The 14,101-nt window shown below is 43.5% G+C and overlaps 1 protein-coding gene across 1 annotated transcript; it reads left to right on the forward strand.

Moving 5' to 3' along the window:
• Positions 1-1,156: 1,156 nt before the first annotated feature.
• Positions 1,157-8,788, forward strand: NMUR2 (neuromedin U receptor 2). The gene is given in 7 exon segments (XM_056502531.1): positions 1,157-1,441; positions 1,443-1,481; positions 1,483-1,878; positions 6,717-6,801; positions 7,493-7,618; positions 8,528-8,748; positions 8,750-8,788. Coding segments are annotated over 7 exon segments (1,191 nt in total).
• The last annotated feature ends 5,313 nt before the right edge of the window (positions 8,789-14,101 follow it).

Consider the following 14,101-nt stretch of genomic DNA (forward strand, 5'->3'; position numbering starts at 1 on the left):
GAAGATAAATCACACACCAAGCTGACAAAAATCCCATACATTAGCTCTCAGACCTTGCACCTTTTCAATTTCAAACAGCTCAATGTTTTCTGAATCTCAGAAAATTGTATCTACAGACTTGGAACCTTTCTTGTTTGAGAGAAGTTCAGGAAGGCATTCATTCAGCATTCATACAGAGCAAAATGATCTATTTTGGCACAGCCATGATCCTTTCAGGAGACACTTATTTTTTGGCTCAGAAAGTGTGTTTGCAGATTGCTTGTCATTTTTGAAGAAATAAGAGTTTATAGAAGTTTGTGCCCCACAGGCAATAAACATGGAATATTCTGTACAGAAATATTCCCTAAACAAGGCTAAGAATATAGGATCAAATTCCAGCACACTTGGGAAGTGAGAAAATATTTTGATGTCAATAAGAATTGCAATTAAAATCTTTAGTCAGATCTCAGGAGGAAAACAATTGTAGTGTTGAAAAAAAGGCTAAAGAATTATATAATTCCACAGAAAATGGCTACAGAAACCAATTGGCTTTGTACTGATCAAACTCTGTCTCCAAGTACTTGCTGCCATAGACAACAGAAAATAAAAATCAGCAGAGATTTGAAAAACAAAATCATGCCAGAATGTTTTGTTGTGTTATGTTTTGTTTTGCTTTGTTTTGCTTGTGGCTCATAACTGGATGTAGCACCACTATCATTTTGCAAAAGCTTTTTGGATTGAGTTTCGGGGGTGTTCCTGGTCTGCTTTCCCACCTCTGACATAAACCTGCAGCTGGTTTTGTGTCCTGTACTTCAGATTCCCAGCTCCCTGATCCCACTTTTGTGACTCCGTGAGTGCATCAGCCACGGGAGCCGATGCAAGTGGCTGGAACCTCTTTTCGTACTCTATAATCTAATGCACTTAGCGAGCCAATGAATATGTGGGGAAGGAGGGGCTTTGTGGCTAGGGGCTCTGTGCAGGGGAACAGCTGTTGAGCAGCAAAACCTTACCAGAGCCAGGCAAACACACTCCTTCACATCCTCGGTGGCTCTGTGCGTCCAGGGCTGGCACAGCCAGCTACAGCCTCCTCCTCCCTCTGCAGAAAGTGAGCAAACTTGCACAGAGGAGCAGAAAGGACAACGAAGCTCAGCTGTGAAACGTTTCAGCAGACCCAGCAATGGCCTGGGTCAGCAATTTCTCCTGGTTAAACCACCTTGTTCTACATGAAGGACGTCTCAGGGGCTACTTGAACAGCACCGAGGACTATTTAACCTTCCTGTGCGGGCCCAGACGGAGCCACCTGTTCCTGCCCATGGCTTTGGTGTACTCGGTGATCTTCGTTGTCGGGGTGGTCGGGAACTTCTTGGTTTGCCTGGTCATCCTCAAGCACCGCAGCATGAAGACCCCGACCAACTACTACCTGTTCAGCCTGGCCGTCTCCGACCTGCTGGTGCTGCTGTTCGGGGATGCCCCTGGAGGTCTACGAGATGTGGAGCAACTACCCCGTTCCTGCTGGGGCCCGCGGGGTGCTACCTGAAGACGGCGCTGCTGGAGACGGTGTGCCTGGCCTCCGTGCTGAGCGTGACGGCGCTGAGCGTGGAGCGCTACATCGCCGTGCTGCACCCGCTGCGCGCCAAGCGGGCCCGCGGCCGCCGCCGCGCCCTCAGGGCCATCGCGGGCCTGTGGCTGCTGGCGCTGCTCTCGGCGCTGCCCAACACGGGCGCCCACGGCCTGCTGCTGCAGCGCTTCCCCAACGGCACCCTGCTGCCCGGCTCCGCCACCTGCGCCGTGGTCGCGCCCCTCTGGGTCTACAACTGCATCGTGCAGGTCACCTCGCTGCTCTTCTACGTGCTGCCCATGGGGGTGATCAGCGTGCTGTACTATCTGATGGGGCTCAGAGTAAGTCGTGCTCCAGCTGTGCTCGGTGTTTCCTTGCCTCGTCATTGTGTTTGTGTCCATGTGTGGCTTCTCAGGGAGTTCTGCGCCTTTTCGTTTTCCCCCCAAAACAGCAAAAGTGTTTCTCAAGCCTCTGAAGATAGCAGATCCAACTTCTGCTCTGGTGCAATCCTGTTCTGAAATTAGGATAGCTATGTTGGGGAATAATATACCCCAATCTTATAAAAACTTACCGTCACTGCTGCTCACAGTCTGAACGTTAATGAAACACCCAAGTCTGTAGATTGATTCCAGCCTCTCAGAGATTTACACCTTTGCAGTAGGGACTAGAAAGAAATGGACCAAAAGGAAAATGTGAAAAGAATAAAAAGAAGATGACTAGTGATTGAATCTTGTGTATTATTTGTTTTCCATTTTCTTGTGACTGTAGAATTTCCATTGCATTACTTTCTTCTTTTCCTTGCTCGGAGCTGGTGGTAATATTCACTTGTTAAAACTCACAAAGCTCATAAACTCAAATATTACCTTATTGCTGCTGCTAGCAAATTCATGCAATCATTTCTTTATATAACTACAGCCTTGTTTCACCAGGCTACCTTAGAGCTTACATTCATTGTCTCTTCAGAAACTGAGACTACTTTTGACAAGTATCCATCATGTAAATGTGGGGAGAACACAATCAGGATCACAGTGTTATAAAACCACGTAGCACAACACTGAAATGCATGCTAATCACAGTGACTTGATGACTGCTTTCTTCTCATAAGTTACAGACATTTAGACAATCTAAATCCCATTTTATCACACTGAATGTAACTTAAAGTTTGCAAAGATGTGTCTGATCCCATAGCAAGAAAGGGAAACAAATGAACTTATTAAATAATATGCAAGAAACTCAACCAAATCTCTGCTGGTATATATAATTTTGTTGTGCTGGCTGATATTTACTATTACCTGAAATTATACAGAAGCAATTTTTACTTACCAAGATAAAAACATGGATTATCTGTCAAAAATCCACAGCAGAGAGCAGATCCTTGAGGCAGTGAATGGGTTAAACTATCCTCAGTCTCTGGAGGCTCTTGAGGGGGCTTTACATAGTTTCAATGAATATTTTGCAAAATAAGACCTGAAGGGAATGAAAGGTGATGAGAATAGAATTGTTACAAAATGAAAAAGAACAATCCCTGAATTTATAAAAGGAAGACTTGAAGGTTGCAAAAACTTCTATTTGCAGCAGCAGATATTCTTATACCCCATCCCAGAAGAGAAGCTCGGTACCAGATGAGGGCTGATTCCCCAGAACTTCTGCAAATGCACACATTTGTTCAAGCTGTCTTTCCTAAAGACAGTAATGTTCACTGTTTGTACCTCTGCTTTTCTGTATATCCAGCTCAGACTTCCAAATTTTAACAGGATCCATCCTGGCTGGATCTGCCTTATCTCTAAGCTGCACTGAGCAAGATGATTTCATTTCTTCAACAGAAGTGATAGAAGAATGGTGTATATATATAATTTTCCAAGAGGAGACACTTTTTACCTACTCACAGAGGAGGAAATCTGTGAGACTTTTGCAACCCCTGCAGCCTCCTGAGTGCCACAGAATGTGATGGGAAAGCTCAGGGTTGATCCAAAGGTTGAACAACAGCTCAAATTCAGCAACCTTTTCATATCCATGCTTGTAGAAAGGGCATTTCCTCACCAGTTTCTACCTCAAGCTCTGCCAGTGCTGGACAGTCTCAGGATGCAATGCAGATGGGGACAGGTGACCTGCCAAGCAGCCATAAGAAGGCAGCAAACATGGGTCATAGGCTAAGTTAATTTATAATTTACTTCCTTGAAAAATGTAAAATACATTTGTCTTTTTCACTGGGAAATGGTTGCTTACCTCATTATCTACTTGGGTATAATTTTGAGGCTTGGTGGTTTAATATTGCCATGTCATGGTCAATTGATCGTTCCAGCACCAGTGTGAAAAAGAGAACACTGATCATTGCCCTGTAAACTCATTAGGCTTGATTGTGGAAGCTTCCTGCTGCCTCTTTCATGGGGTTCCCATCACAGATACCTTTAGGATAAATCCCTAAATCATCCAGGCTCTTCAAACCCAGTTCAGCTGTTGAGATGATTCCAGCCCACAGCCAAAGAGCTGAGGAGGGAGAGGAGAGGGACAAGAAGAGAACATTGGGCAGTAGCTGCTCGTGGAAGTTCATCCCTGGGGCACTGATTGAGATGGGATGGGATTGCTTGGGAAGAAGTCTGCATCACAGCAGGGTTCAGTGCAAGGTCTCTGCCCATTTCTCACAAACAAATTCCCAAAAGGACACAGGCACAGGTGCTGATCACTGCTTGTCTAAAAGTCATACTCTGTCTAACAAGGGTTTCTGACAGCGTGGGCTGGGTGGTCCTTCTCTCCAGGTTCCAACTCTTCTCTTAGCCTCTCATCCCCTCAGTAACTGGCAATAGTAATAGTAATAGTAATAGTAATAGTAATAGTAATAGTAATAGTAATAGTAATAGTAATAGTAATAGTAATAGTAATAGTAATAGTAATAATAATTTGGACATAGTGGCAACTTAACTTCAGCTGTTTTTGAAGCAAGACAACTTATTCTTGCAAATGCATAATGGTCCAGATTTTATCATCCAAGTCTAGTTTCTGCCCCCAAATGCCCAGTTGTTAGACACCCAGAATCATCTGTGGATGGTGACCACTTTTGGCTAATTTCTGCAGAGCCCAGCACACTCCTCCAGAGTCTGTTTCCTTTCCATGAGGTTGCTCAGCAGTCCTGTTCCACTGCTGGTTCTCCTTTGCCATGGGGTGAGCTGAGGGCACACCCAGGCTGCAGAGCAGCAGCAGCTGCTCCAGGCAAACCTCCAAAACAGGCAGGACCGTAATCTTTAGCAGAAACCTTGTGGGTTTAAATATCAATTTTTCCATCAGCTGGAGAGAAACTTTGATCACCACTAGTGTCAGACAGGCCAAGGAATTTACAGAAAACTGTTCTGCTGTTGCAGATTACAGAAAACAGAACTTCTTTTGCAGAGTGACCTCACTGTGTTTGTCTGGGGATAGGTGAGACCCTAATTTCACTCAGGCTTTTGATTTCTGGGGTGAAATGCTGTAGCTAATAAAGACCTGGGGTGGAAATCCAATTTTCAGCTTCTTGCTCCAGTCACTTTTAATTCTCTTGCAGTGAAAGGGCAGCATTCATCTCAAACCTACACAGCCTCATACATCACAGTGGTGTAAAAGTAACCAGTACCTTGGCTGGGGTTCTACCCCCTCAAACCATTGGTGTTAACTCAAGTTACAACCATGGACTCATTTATTTATTATTTTTCTCCCTCCCTGTTTGTAATGTTTCATTGTTTTATTAAACTGCAGATGCTGAGTTGTTCTTACCTGTTACACCTTCATCACTTGAGGCTAAAGAGGAACCTTACAGCATCATCAAAATGACAGATGGAAGGGGAGAAATAAAGATACATGTGTCTCTGGTTTATTACAGCATCAGCACACTGTACTCTGAGGCTTTGGAATATGCCTGGAATAGATTACTGTTGAGACTGAAAACCACTGAAGGGAATCCAGAGGTTTTAATAAATCTGATAATTTATCAGTAGATGTGCTACAAATCAACTGAGTCCTTTCCTTAAGCAACTGTGGCTATGACTAAAAGTTACAAGGGGAATAATGTAAAATATGAGAGCTGAATTGCATTAAAATTGGCTTTAATTCCATTTACTTGTTTTTTCCTTTTATAAATAGAATAAAGAGAACATTGAAAGAAGGGCTCATTTCATCATCCATACAGAAAAGCATTATTAATTGGAAGTCAGAAAACAAAGTCACAGTATAAAAGGCAAAAGCAAATGGCACAACTAGCATGTCTTCACAAAGTTTTTACAAATCCAGAGTGATTTTCCCTCATTCCTGATATCATCTCATATATAATTAAGCTTTGGTTCCAGTTTCTCTAACTGAAAACAGACAAATTTGTTGGCTAATCAGGAGTTCCCACTGCAGAAAGCTGGGACCAAGTATGGACTTTCCAGATATGATTTCTGTGGTATTCAGATCAATTGTCCTGTTTATGTAAACCTGATCTATTCATCACCAGTCTTCTCATCATAAACACACTGGGAACAGATTCCAGGGATGATCAGATTGCTGCTCTTTATGCCCTTTTTTTTTTTTTTTTTTTTTTTAAAGTTCAGAAGAAACTACTGGAGAAAAACCTCTTATTGTGCCTGAGCAGTGTGTGGCTAAATCTGTGTATCATGCAAGGCAGAATTTCTGGGCTTTGTTCATTAGATGGGTTAAATATCAACTATTCCCAACACTTAGAAACAAACTCCCTTGGATGCTACAGGATTTTTTCCAGTGATTACAGCTGTGTTGTACTCAGGCCTCTCTGGGTATTTTTTGGATCATTGGTTTGTGCTTAATTGTGGGGAACACTTTTAGGAAAATAAACAAATAAGCAATATTTTGCTAGAAGAGAAAATAATGCCTAGCAAAATACTGTTGAAATGGAACATAAACTATGAACCAAATATTGACTCATTGAGAAAAGGTAAATGGGAAAGTGAAATACAAATTTGCTATAAATATGCAGGTTCATATGCATAAAATCTGCAGATTGTTTTGAACCTAAAGCTTCCATGTTTTTCTAGACAAAAACTGAAATTTAAACGCAGGGGTTTTTTCAGTGAGTCCCAAGTGATCCCAAATTTTGCTCTCTCAAGCTACAACTATCAAAATATCAAACAGTCTAAGTCTGGCAGGGATGTGTTCTCTTGTCTAAGCTGTCCTTTGGTTTCCCTCCTTTTGCCAGCTGAAAGGAGATGAATCTTTGGAAGTGGAGGAAATGGCTGTGAATGTTCAGAGGCCATCCAGGAAATCAGTCACCAAGATGTTGTGTAAGTAATGACTGTGTTTTATTTACCTTGAGCAGGAATGTGACCAGATCCTGAAGGGCATTGAGCAAGTTCATTGGATACAAGAGTTATGAGATGAGTAGCTGTCACATTAAAAAAAGGCTCATTGCTGTTTTCTCTAGACTTGCAGGACTGAAGCATCAGAGGTAACTACCAAAAGACTCAGAAAGTAAATTTTCCTCCCAGCACAAGAGGAGGTTGAGCTTTGTGGCAGATGCTTGCAAGGCAGTTTTCCAACATCTCTCACTCTAAACTAACTCTTGCAGCCCTTCAGAGGGGATCCCTTTTTTCAGAGTGCAAATAATCTATTTTGTACATTTTTACAGAATGTACATCTGTTTTGCATTACATCAAATTGTGCTTTGGAGCCAGATTGGTTTTCTGAGCCTGGAATGGGTTTGGCCTCCATATATACCCCAATATTGCTTGACTGTTTCCTGCTCTGTTTGAATATCATTCTGTGTTCATGCATTATCCAATACAGAAATTAGTGGAAAGATTGTTCTTTTAGTTGGTAATGGTAAGACAGAAAGGATGGAAATATTTTGAAACTGTGCACATAATTTATGTATTAAGTCTTCCATCCAGCTTTCAGAACTCCCTGCTCAGAGGGCTGGTGCATCCTATCCTCCCATTTCTGACCTGTTTTTCTTCTCCCCTTTCTCCACACCAGTTGTCCTCGTGATAGTTTTTGCCATCTGCTGGGCTCCATTCCACATAGACCGACTTTTCTTCAGCTTTGTTGTGGAATGGACTGAGCCTTTGGCCAATGCCTTCAACTTAATTCATGTGGTGTCAGGTAAAGCTTTCCTCTTCCCCTTCCACAAGGACTGGCAAAAAAAAAAAGGTATTTGTGAGTGGTTTTGCTTGGAATGTGTAGTCATTTATTTTGTAGGGGACAAGAGGCTTGTGTGGAAAACCTTGAGGTTTGGTGAGCAGTGATGAGAACAGTGCCTGAATAAAAACTGCAGGCAGGTTTCTGCAGCTTTCAAGATCTGGACATGTTGAATTCACAAAGAATAGAAGAAAAAAAAGGATAACATGTTCAGAAGTCAAGACTGCTGTCATTCAGCTACCTTTAAGAAGTACACAAGAGCAGGCAGAATCCTCCACAGGTCTCTGGGGCAAATAGAAACCTTACCCAATGCACGAGCCTTACATACTGCTCAGCCCTGGGTGATGAAACCAAATCTTTATGGCCTTGCAACTATAAAACTAAGGGTTTTTCAAAGAGGAATCTTATTTTCAGTCTGCCATGGGAAAACACTGAATGTGGCCATTAGGCAGCTCAGACAAATCCAATCCTGTGCCATTGTCCTGGTGAGTTGTAGGAAATGAGCTTCCCCTGGCTGGAAGTTATCCTCTGACAGCTTTGATGGGCACCAGCTGTGCAAGTCCTGCTGTGGGGATGAGGGCAGTGCTGGAGGCAGGTCAGGGCAGCTCAAAGGAGAGCTGGTTCCTGAACAGCTGGAGAGACTGAGCTCCAGTTAACATTCTCTCCCACTCTCCTTTCACTGCAATGAGAGCTGAGCTAACCTTGGTGAGACATCCCTCTGCCTGTGCCAGGAAGGAGCAGAGCTTCCACTGCTGTCTCCATCCTTGCACCCAAGCTTGGTGCAGCTGTAAAGCCAATAAATAATTTTCCTCTTCTGAGGTGGGTTCACACACAAATGAATGTCTCTTTCTTCCCCCACCCTTGTTCTCCCAGGTGTTTTCTTTTACCTGAGCTCTGCCACAAACCCCATCATTTACAACCTGCTGTCCCAGCGCTTCAGGATGGCTTTCCTCAGTGTCATTCCTCCTTGCTGCAAACTCTGTGCCCCTAAACATCCCACTTGCAAGATTTCATCCCAGAAGAGCATGTTTGTGATTCAGAATCACAATCCCATGGACTCTGCTGAGAACACGAGTCTCCCTGGCACGCACAGGGACATCTGTCAGCAGCTCTCAGCTCTCCACTGGCCTGTGACTTCCCATCTTGTGACCCAGTGAGACTGAAGGTTAAGGAAATTACTTTAAGAAACTAAAGCAGAAGAAAACTTCCTAAAAGACTGATTTCAGCAGGAATTGCTCAGGAGGTGTCCCACTGAATGAATGAGGGAGGAGAGTGTATTTGGGATTGTTAGGGAAGCAATGTATTACCCCCAAGCTAATGGGAGGGCTGGAAATCTGAGTTTGCTCACTGCAAGCTGTGCCAGCAAAGAGCTGCTTTAAAAGGTGAGAGACACTCCCTGTGTTGCCAGAAGAGGAGAGAAAATCAGCTTAGCCAAGTCTTACCAAACAGCTTCTTGTGCAGCAACTGAAAAATCAGTTTTCACTTATTTTAAAATAGGACAAACCTTCTCTACCCACTTCTAGCTTCAGGTAAGCCAGTCCCACTTCCCTCTGCAACAACCTTCTTGAGAGGTGCCTGCTGCAAACCTCTCCTGTCAACATTAGCAAACAGGCAAGAGTGAGAGCAGGGCTGATAAACACCAGCTACCAGCAACAGCTATTTCTGCACCAGAAGAGCCAGGGAGCCAACAACTGTAAAATAAAACAAACATTTCCTTTCTGAGCTTCTTACCATTTCTTCAACTTCAGATATTTGTGTGTTGTCTCCACCAGTGAAGCCCTGTGGTTGTGCTTCAGCAGACTTCACTCCTCCTGTTCCAGGTGGATTGCAGAAATCAGAGATCCACTGGACTAGCAATCACCAGGGAGGAGCCTGGGCAGCACTCACAACAGAGGGAATTGGGACAAACCTTATACAAGGGCAATAAAATGGGGAGTTTGGCAGTGATGTTGCATCTACTAAATGCAGTTTTTGCCAACACAAGGTCTGACAAACTTTCCTGCATTCCAGTAGTGCAAACAGATCCTGAAGGCAGTGCTCATATCAGAGCTGACAAATTCCTGGGCTCTGCAGGCTGCAGGGACAGGACCCTGTAGAATTTTGCCAAGGAAGTTCAGGGAGGGTCCATTATGTGATAAAGAATTTTTTAGAACTCTGTCTCACACATTGTGTTTCAGGGAAATGCCTCCCGTGTGCCTCCTGACACAGGGCTGGGCTCAGCCTTGGCACACACTGCCACAGAGAATCATCCCATCAGTGCCACTAGGGGACTGGCACAGCCAGAGAACACAGAGTTATCACAGCAAGTAAGAACATGAGTCCCTGCAAGATGATACACTGTGTGCATAAAGACATTTTCCATTCTGGTCACTGGGGATCCAGATGACATTTCCTAGCCAAGGAGGATTGCACTCCTGGTTACCACACTCTTTTTCTTTGTTTGCCCTGAAGTTTTCTCTTTGATTCTCACTGTGGGACTCCAAGGTGGGAGTCTCATGGCAGCTGGAGAGTCTCTTTTCCTGGAGCATAAGGGGAATATTTCCAGACCCTTTTTACCACCTGCAGTCTTGAGAAACACACCTTGGAGAGGGGAAGAGGCCCATGGAGAAAAAGGCCATTCCTGCTCCCTCAAGACTCAGCTGAAATGCTTTGCCACCCCCAAGTGGACACTTGCATTTTACCAGTGGCATTTACATATCTAAGCAGAAATTTTGCATTATTTTTCCCTCTGCCAGAGATCACAGAGTGCTTTCCCTCTGGACAGGCCATGGCAGTGGTGCCTTGCTGCTTGTGGGCTGCCCAGGTCCCTGTTCTGCCTGTCATTGCTCCGAGCTCTGTGATCCCACCAGCCACCTGGGGACACCTGGGGACACCTGGGCACCACCTGGGGACCACCTGGGGACACCTGGGCACCACCTGATGCCCACCTGGGCAGTGGCTGTGCTGGATTTCCTCCCTCACCCTGTGACTTCCTTGGGCAGAATCACCTGGTTCTGAATTAACTTATTTCTTGCCCTAAAAGCAGCTTTTGTTACATTTAATTTGTTGTTAGTCAAAAGCAGTGATACACATAAGTAAAAATTCCTGAGCTTTTTTTGGCCAAATATCAAAATCAAAGCTGAAAACATTTAGTCATTGCACCAAGCCAAACCTTCTGTGAAAGTGTTATTGGGAGAGGCATGTCAAAACTCCTCTGTATTCTGCTGCAAATCAAATAAATGCAGTGAAAAAAAAGTGGACTAACTGGAGACTCCAAGTGAAGTTCCCTGTAACTGCACAGCTCAATACCCCCTCACTCCTGAGGGAGGATCTCTGGAAAATAATTGATGCACTTTGTCCCTAAATGTAGTCAATGTCCACTGGAGACTTTTCTTCCCAAAAGGTCAGTGCTTGAGTTATTTATCACTCTGCTCTGGTATTTACCTCCTGCATTTTGAAAGCTGGATTCAAAGATGAAAAAAACAGGAAGATGGATAGAGATGTCATGAAAGCTGATGCTGTTCCTTTATTTATACATTAAGAAGCTTTCATAGCCAAGTGCTGAAAAATGTTGGCAACTGGCTGAGAAAACTTCTGTTGCACAAAAATGGAGAACAACTCTCTTTTCCCAGAAGTGGTCTGGTGTGATAAAACTGTATTTATTTGAAATCAAGCGTGACTTTGGAGACAGAACTGTCTATTGATTTATTTCTCTGTTTCTCTTTCCCTCTGGGAAATGTGTAAATGTGTGAGCAGAAAGTGTGGAGAGCTAGGGCAGTGCTCCAGCACAGTGAACAAAATGTGGAGAGTTTGAAATGTGCTACAAGGAAGCTCTCAAAGGGGAGAAGAATTGTGCTCAGTGCCAGTGAGTGATGCTCAGATCTAACACCAGGTTCAGTTGGAAAAAACACCATGAACAGCAGGTGAACAGCTCTGTTAAGTTTATATGAAGAGGTTTTGAACACCACTGTGTTTTGAAGTGTTTAAACTACAGCTTATCAGTAAAAGTAAATGTGCATTTCAGCTGCAGAGATGGTTATCTGTATCTGTATGTAACATGAAAATAAAGATACTGAAATCAGTATCCAGAAATCCTCGTGCTTCTTGTTTCTCCCTCTGATGTCATGTGAGCAGAAGCAGATGGACATTCCCCAAATGTTCAGCCAGCACCAAGTGCAGGACACCAAGGACTCATTACAAGTCACAGTACTTAAAAAAACAAACAAATAAACAAACAAACAAAAACCCAACAAAAACAAACAAACAAACAAAAACAAACAGAAAACAAAACAAAACAAACAAAACAAACCTATTTCAGTTGGTATATTTGCACAAATCCCCACAGACCTTGTGGCATTCAAGAATTCTGCACAACTGCTCCTACAGGGCAGGAGGTTAAAAACTGGGCAGCACAGATGTCATAGCCAGGAGAGGGTCCCAAAGCAAAAACTGCTCCTTCCCAGCCTGTGGAACAGCCAGGTCTGCTCTCCCTCTCTGTTTTCCCACAGTTGTCTCATTTTCTCTGCTTTCCTTACGACATTTGCTAGTATTTTCCCCACTGAGGTTTCTTTTTCTACAAACTAGCAAATTGCTGAGCTGTGGCATTTCCATATCAAATGGATATTAATGTAAGGAGAAATATGATAATGAAAGCAGAATGAACAAGAAATCAGACAAGCTTTTGCAAGGATTAAAATTTGAGTTTAGAATTCGGTCCAAGTCAGTGCAATGATGGCAAATGTCCTTCAGAGTGAGCTGAGGGTTAAGAGTTTGCAAAGAATCTGCAGAAAATTGCCCAGTCTGGGCCCTGCTGGTTTCCTCACCTGGGAAAAACACACTTTTGAGGTTGTTAGGGCAGGTCACAATGCACCAAAAGACAGTGAACATCTTCTGCACGATTCCCTGGCCCTGAAAAAGGAATTTGCCATGTACGAAATGAACCATAATATAAAACCTCTCCAGGAGAGTCAAGGGTTGTGGGTTTTCCTTCCACATTTCTTTTCATTTACCCATTCTGGGTAGCCAAGAGCCTGCCTTGGTTATACCCAGACAGAGCTAAGTTCATTTGCTACCAGCAGAGGAAGACTTTCTTTTACTGTCTAGACTTTGTGAAACCCTGAAAAGCCATAGCTGATGTTTCAAAGGCAAATTGTCTTAAATCCACTTAATTTTTAAAGAGGGATTAATTTTAGGTGTATGGGAGCTGTTGGAATCATTTGCTTCCCACTAGGATAGCTAATTCATGAATAAAATACTGAAATTCCTATTGTAAAACCCCAAATAACTTTTTTCTTGCATCCTCAGCTTACACTATTTTATGAATTGTAACAATTTCCTTCCCAGAGGAACAGGCTTTTGTTTGATTTTTTGGTTAAATATGGGTTTTCCAGAGGACCCTTTGACTCAGATGTCTTCAACATGATCTCCATCAGAGGAAAACTGTATTCCTTTTTCTAGTTAAATGAGAGGGGGAACAAACAATTTTTCTGACCTACTTCAGTCATCTACTTGAGGTGTTTTACAGGTATTTTTTATGCATACTTTCTTTAGCTGAAAAACACAGCCAGGCAACCAGGCTTGAGTGACCTTGGAGTGCTGTGTGCTCTTTGTTGCAGAGCAGGTAAGTTTATCTGACCTGTTCAATTTGTTTCATTCCTTCAGAGCCCAAGAGATTCCCTTAGAAATTACTCACTAGGAAAACCATGCTCCAAATGAGCAAAGAAAGTGGCTCATAGCTAAATCCCCACTGAAGAGTGGGAGAGCAGCATCCTTGGGGCTCACCTGCCACTTTGTGATCTGGGGCTGCTGCCTCTGGGACACCTGGCTACACTCAAAAGGCAGAGAAATTCCAACAAAGCTCCAGCACACCTAGAATTTTCAGTGTATGCAACTTCTCCATTTTCTTTTCTTTCCTTTGCTTCTGCAGGAGATGACAAGGGCAGGAAAGAGATCTGTCCTGCCAGAAGCACCTGCCTGAACTCTATGGAAAGTCTCCAAAAAGAAGTTTTTTCATGCTGCTGTTGACTGCAGTGCAGGTGGGTTGGGCAGCACAGAGCATCTGCAGCAAAAAACCTACAAGAGTCACAGTTTAAAGTGTCACAATTTAAAGAGTCACAGTTTAAAGAGTCACTGTTTAAAGAGTCACAGTTTTGGGAAGCAGAAAACCTCACCACACTGTGAGGAAGGAAACAAAGCAACACAGGAACCTGGAGGTACATTTAACCATGTTTATTTAACCATGTACACACTGGGGCTTGTTAGCTGGCTTGGTGTGAGGGAAATCCTGCATGAAAAGGGGTTTTTGGAGTGTGAACAAACCTGGTTAGCACCACAAAAGAGCTTCCCCTAAGCCCTGCAGCACTGCTTCCTCCCAGCTCAGGTTCCTGCTCCTGCAGAAAACAAAGCACAGAAGCAGCAGCAGGCATCAATTTCCATTTCAGTAGCACTGGCAGGAACTGAGACACAGCA

The sequence above is a fragment of the Oenanthe melanoleuca genome, chromosome 13 (genome assembly GCF_029582105.1).
Source record: "Oenanthe melanoleuca isolate GR-GAL-2019-014 chromosome 13, OMel1.0, whole genome shotgun sequence".
Taxonomy (NCBI): Eukaryota; Metazoa; Chordata; class Aves; order Passeriformes; family Muscicapidae; genus Oenanthe; species Oenanthe melanoleuca.